The 6,438-nt window shown below is 41.6% G+C and overlaps 1 protein-coding gene across 2 annotated transcripts in view; it reads right to left on the minus strand.

The window, feature by feature from the left end:
• Positions 1-5,203, minus strand: part of ccdc88c (coiled-coil domain containing 88C) — a 40,298-nt gene extending 35,095 nt beyond the window's left edge. For both annotated transcript variants that reach the window (XM_035532955.1, XM_035532956.1), the window contains exons 1-3: positions 4,584-5,203; positions 3,551-3,651; positions 811-919 (exon numbers count right to left, since the gene is read on the minus strand). In XM_035532955.1, the coding sequence (XP_035388848.1) occupies positions 811-919; positions 3,551-3,651; positions 4,584-4,643 (270 nt within the window). In that variant the 5' untranslated portion in view covers positions 4,644-5,203. The remainder of the gene's footprint in view (positions 1-810; positions 920-3,550; positions 3,652-4,583) is intronic.
• Positions 5,204-6,438: the final 1,235 nt, after the last annotated feature.

Here is a 6,438-nt window from a genome sequence, read left to right on the forward strand (position 1 = left end):
TGGTCTTTAGACAGACCAGATCTCGCCCTGTGACAAGAGAAGACCACTGGCATATGTCGGACTTCAGAACCACAGTGTCGATGTATCAAGTATTCCGAATTCAGCATAAAGGACAGAAATGACAAAAAGCGGTTCTTGTTGAATGAGTGAGCAGTAGCCTTAGGGCACTGGCACAGAGGGGAGGTCTGTTAAGACTTGCTGGAGCGTTTGCTTCAGGCTGTATTTACGACAAGGCGAGTAAGTTGGCATAAGCATACACACAGATGCACACTGTTCTGTAACGCATTATGAAGGCCAATAGTTTGGAACTATTACAAAACATGAAATGCCCAAAAGGCCTGGTCTTGACTGTCCCAAGTTAAAAACAGGCTTTGCTCTTAAAAAAACAACAACTAAAAAAGCCTGGAACCAACTAAAAGTCTGCTGGAATATAAAATTAACCCATATCAACAACAAAATTCCACTCGCTTCCTAAAATGCTTGCTCTAAAAACATACATTACACTGCATGATGAAACCACTGCATATGATCTAAACATAGCATAATAATGCCCTTTCTGCACACACACGTTTCTTTTTTACTCCAATTACTATCATTAAGGTCATTTCCAATCTAATAAAACTTTCACAAGCTCAGACCACTGTCAGAGCCTGTCTTTTATCTGTCTGAGGACACCAGCTGCCACACGACAGCCAACACAACCAAGTACTCACATAAGTATGCTTTGGAAAATATATCATCACAGTATGCTATAATACGTGACCAGGGAGTGATAGGCTGTTGCAACAGGAAGTGCTGTAGAGACGTTACCTGGTAGTAGCTTTTGATGTGCCGAATAACAGTGCTGAGGTTCTGAATTCTCAGGCTGACGTCATTGTTAACCTGCTTGTTCAGCCGATGGTTCATAGGACTGGGGTCTCTGTTGGAAAGAGTTAACCAATTAAAGCACAATACTAACGTACTATAAAACATCCCTGAGATTTCGTAACAAAAAGATTTTGTTTCAAGAGAAGGATCCATCCACCACTATCAAGAAAATAACTATACAGACATTTTAACTATGCAAGAGGATGCAAAGCTCTAGGGCTGTGTATTACATTGCCTTAAGCACGCACACAGACACACACGAACATTTTTGTTGAAAGTTGTGCTTCTTATATACCACTACTGGGTGAGAACATAGACTTCAATTTTTAAAGTTACATCATCTAAATAATTAGACAATTAATAACAAAAGCGACTGTCCGTAGCCACCGAGGGTGCAGACTGAGAGGCTGGACTTGGTCAAAGCGCCCTGGGCACACGCATCACCGGAGTGCCCACAACACCCTCATTTGTCCTCTGCTCATTTACATTTGCTTTGTGAGCTCGGCATGCAAATTCTGCCAGCCTGGCTCATGTGAAAGGACCCTAGTAAAGAGCAGGGAACCGTTTCTCAACATCATGGTCGCTTGGAATAGTTTCTGTCTAGTCCTTACGTCAGTACAACGGCCATGTGATTCGGCCCAGAGCCTTTAGATACTGAAAGTGACAGAGGGGTTGGGAAAAACAAGGGTTTGTTTGGTGAGCTATGTGGAGAACGGACAGGGTGCACATGGGGGGCATCTCTCCGATGGGATGTTTTAGTATGAGAGACTAACTAGGTATCAGTTTGTTTGGTTTGTTTTATTGCATGATATTATGTGGAAATATTGGCATCCTGGTAAGAGAAACATTCACATAATTGTACTCATCTTGGAATGCTAAAATCAGAATTTATAAAACTAATGGTCAAGATCTGAAATAAGAAAACTGGATAAAATCATAAACCACACCAAACTAATGCACAAAGACAGATGTCGTAAACAGATGTATTGGACATGAGAACATTACAGAAGTTGTAATGAGGAACACACCAATGATACCCTCACTCAATTCTTGCTCAAAAGACGCACTTAATTATTCATAGAGCGCAAGAGACAGTGTGCAGTGACAGTAACAGTACAGCTCTACAACTGTCCCGGTCCCGCAAACGCAAACACACAGAAATATCTCTGAAAACTAAAAATGAGCCAAATTACTTTAGACCAAAACCTTGCTGAACCTAAACTACATTTCAAATTATTTAAAAACAACAATAGGTTTCAAAAATAAATAATCCGCAATAAATCACAGGGCTTTTTTTTTGTTAATGGTGAGAAAACACTTTATGCAGTATTTGTACAGGCTTGTCAGAGTAATAAAAAGCACAAGAATAGCAGAGACATTGTAGGACTGCTATTGTTTGACATGCCATCTTGAAGATGAGGAGACAGAAGACGTGCACTTTGAGCAGAGCTCAAGCATACGCTAGTCGCACAGCTCACCCCGGAAGGCTGTCTCCTCCTCTCCTCACTCACCACCCCCACCACACACAAAAAGACTTTCTTTGAGTAATGGCTATGGGTAAGCTTGCTCATTAATAAAGAAACAGACCGGGCAGCACGAGAGAAAGTGGGTTAAAGGACACAGCAATGGGGGGTCGTCAGCGTTACTCAGGGGCACTTCAGTTAGCACATCTGGTCAGTATACAAAGCCACACAGACACAGCGAGCAAATGGGAGTCAGAAAAACGAATGCGAGAAAGTGAAAGTCGATTGACTACTACATCAGAATTCAGCCGCATGGCTAAGATCAACCGTATTTAACGGATATATGAAGAAAGTTCCTCAAACAATATCTCTATAAGGAAATGTATATTAGAATCTGACATGGTTAGATGTCCCCATATACAACCAAAGCAAATAGCAATAGCTTGAAACAATGTCTTTTAATGGGTTGATGGCTAGAGGTTCTTATATCTGTCACTATATACGATGCAAGTCAAGGAATTGTGCCTTTACAAAACATTTTTTTTTGAATACTTGCAGTACTGGGTATGGACAATCTGAGCGCAAAAAGGGCCATTTTAGATTTCAAAGATAAGATGGCTGCCAAATAAATTTACAGACAAAATCCCACTGTATACGATTACCTGCCAACCTGTAACTGACCTACAAGGCCACATTAAGAGCATGGGAAAGCCAGGCATCGTCCAAGGCAATGCTATGGCCAACTTACAGGGCACAAGTCATAAAAGGAACCCATCTGAGACAAAATGCACCTGTGTCCCCGGCTATGCATGCATGCATGCATGCTGCCTCTGAGGTTACAGCAGTGGAAACTGAAACTTTAACAGTTCATTTTCAGGTAGGAGCAAAGCGCCAAACCAACGTGTGTGCAGTGTGTGTCTTGTCTGCTGAAGGTCTCTCAGTACCTCTTCTTCTACAGAGGTACCAACCTGCCTCTGTTAGGAGCAGCGGAGCACCAGCCAGAGTGAAGATGCAGTGAACAAACAGTCGGCTTCAGGGCCCATTACGAGCTAAAGCCGCGAGTGTGATGAAGCATGTACTGGTGGCGTCTGTGCACAGCCTCATAGCAGCAGAGGATAGGATGTGGTTTCAAAAAGAAAAAATTACAGGACAGCTGCAAAAGAACACCGCCTGCCCCACTAAATATGTGCAAAATACACGCTCATCTTGGAACCACTTACATGTGAGTCATGATCTTATGGAGGAAAACCCCATCTACCAGCTCCATGAACATAGAAAGCTTGTCGTCCGAGTTAGAGGCCAGCGGCCCTAAAGTCTTCACCTGCAAAAAATAAATAAATTTTTTTTTTTTAAGAAACAGTAAGGTGTGTCAGTTTAGTTACAGTAGCTCTAAAACATAACATCTAGCTCTATAGCCTATATTTATCAAAACATCTAATCCATGTTTTCAAAATCATATATAATTTGTGTGTGTGCGCGCGTGTGCTCTTACAAACCGGCAGAGAACCACGTTCAAATTTGGTCCTGTGCCCTTGATATAAGCGCAGTGAGGATCCTAGATAGTGAATTATTACACTGAAACACAAAGGCTTGGGAGAGCTAGCGGTAGGGTGGCCAGCCAAACAGGACGCGGGGTCGGGGCAAAGGGGTCATGGGAAGATCCGCAGGTTTCGCCAGCCCATCTTGACCAGTTCCACTGCCAGGCAAGGCACTACCACCGCAGCTCAGGGACTGGCCATTAGGCACTGGTAGATACATGGTTTACATATAATGCAGTAACTTTGTTTCTACTCTTAGTGTTTATGGGGGTTAAGAAACATGACAATTTTAGGTGGGGAAAATTGTCTATAATTAAATAATTAAGCGAAATAATTTGAAACTTAAAAGGTTCGCTTAATTTCACGTAAATGTTTATAATCGCACAGGCTAAACGTTAAGGTAAAATCCGGCTTAATCAGTTACTTTATAATAGCTACTTAGGCTTTAAATAAACCCAAACACGACATTTATTAAAAGATCGAGAACTCCAACATCCAAACACAAAAATATAGCACATATATCTGTGTCAAAAACAGAAACAAATATAGTGGCGATATGACTCCTAAACCACGTTTAACTGCAAAACACACTGCTCGAATCTGCTTAGTGTTACATCATCTAAAACATTTTTTAAAGAGATCGGGGTGAGAAACAGCTCAGCAGGTGCCATAGCTTCATATTCCACCTCATTTTAGAGAATCCGCTTTGACTTACCCAAACCACCAGCGGGGACTCCATGAAGTTCGACATGAGTTCAGACACTGTAATATCCATTTCGAGGAGGAGATTTTGACCAAGCAATTCCAAAGGCGAGTTTCAAACTTAGGTTAGTGTCCAAAGTTCCCGTCCAAGCATTCCCAGGTGTTATACCCTCCACACTGCTGCCCAACGCTGAACAATGCGCTGGCCACCCGGAATCAAGCCAACGGTTAAAATAAGAAACATAGTTATACTTTACGCTTAAGATATCTTTTCTTCAAACCGTGTACATCGCGCATGAAAATACGGTACTTTCCGCGCACTTCAACGCGGGGCGGTTTGATGTTTGATAAACTTTTACGACATCATTTCCTACTGAAGAAAGATCGATGAGTCGTCCCGGACAAAGTAAACTAGAGGCTTACAGCCCACCCTTGCCAAACATACAGAGTCCTAGTTTATCCAGGCGAACTTGAGCGTGTTGCAAGCTAAAGTGTGAATCTAAGAACTAAAGATACAAAAACCTATGACCTGCAGTAAAGAAAGACTTGTATTCTGTGAGAGCGCAAACGATTAAAGTTCATCTCCACTCCGAACGCTTGACCTGCGTTATTTCGTTGCTGAGCATTCAACCTGTGCACTGCATGAATGGTACGGCAGAATGACACCCCAAACAGCCAATCAGAGCTCTGTCAACGCCTATCGGGGGGGGGGGGGGGACGGACGACGACAACCAATGACGTAACTAGCAGCTCAAATTGTATCGATGACCCCTGAACCTCCCAACGTTTCAGCACGATAACCTTCCAAGCGCAATAGCACCCTCCGCTGTTGAATCTCTAACGTAATACACGCCAGCGATGAACGTCTTAATTACCTGTTTACTTAAATGTTTGCACAAGAAAAACAACAACAACAAAAAATCACAGGGTACCAGAATACATGTACATAAAAAACTGGGCAAATGTTATGAAAATGGGAAATATGATTATTATAAGTCAGCAGCCTTATTTTGTTAATCATCGGAAGTCCTGGAATAAGACGTGGAATCTTTTTTTTTTACAGTTGAGGGAGTTTTGTTTGGGATCTAAGTACCTTGCATCTTGAACTTGATGTCCTTCATTCAGTGTGAGTTTGTTTTTTCATTATTTGTTTGTTTTATATTTTATAATTTATTAGTGATTAGTGATCATTTGTATTTTCACTAATCCAAGTGATGTTAACTGTTTAGGAGCTGATTTCCAGCATGGTACATGTCTCATTCCCATCTCTGATATAAATCCTACTGAGAATCTACTGAGAATAATTGTAATGAACTGGTGACATCGGGACAAAATTTGTATTTTATTTGGGCGTATTCCAAAAATTATAGGCAAAGGGGTAAAAAGATCTGAGAAAATTAATACAGGTCAATCCCTGACTATAATGTTTTTTTAAAAAAGCATCAGAATCCAGAGTCACGGATAGACCTCCAGACAAAGAGAAATGCGAGCACCCACACCCTCAGCTGTGGCAGAGAAAATTTTAAAGGGCAAACAGAGGAGTGTAAATGAGCCTGTTATTTAACAAGGTCCACACATTTGAAAATAAGTAAGGAAAGATATCAGTGCAGTCAACACCAGGGAGGACCAATCAGGAGAGAGAAACTCTGGACTTCCCCTTGTCGTCAGCAGGGGGAGATCTTCAGCAGCGCATATGCTACATTCATACGATACATTTACAATCAAATCCGACTTAAACAGATCGGATTAGTGGAAAAAAATGTACCAATGTCGTTTCACTGGAGAGACGTGCTCACATTACAGACAGATCACTCGCAATTATGAATATGAACCGGAAAATCCGATCTGAGCAAAAAATTAGAATGGAA

The sequence above is a fragment of the Electrophorus electricus genome, chromosome 13 (assembly GCF_013358815.1).
Source record: "Electrophorus electricus isolate fEleEle1 chromosome 13, fEleEle1.pri, whole genome shotgun sequence".
Classification (NCBI taxonomy): Eukaryota; Metazoa; Chordata; class Actinopteri; order Gymnotiformes; family Gymnotidae; genus Electrophorus; species Electrophorus electricus.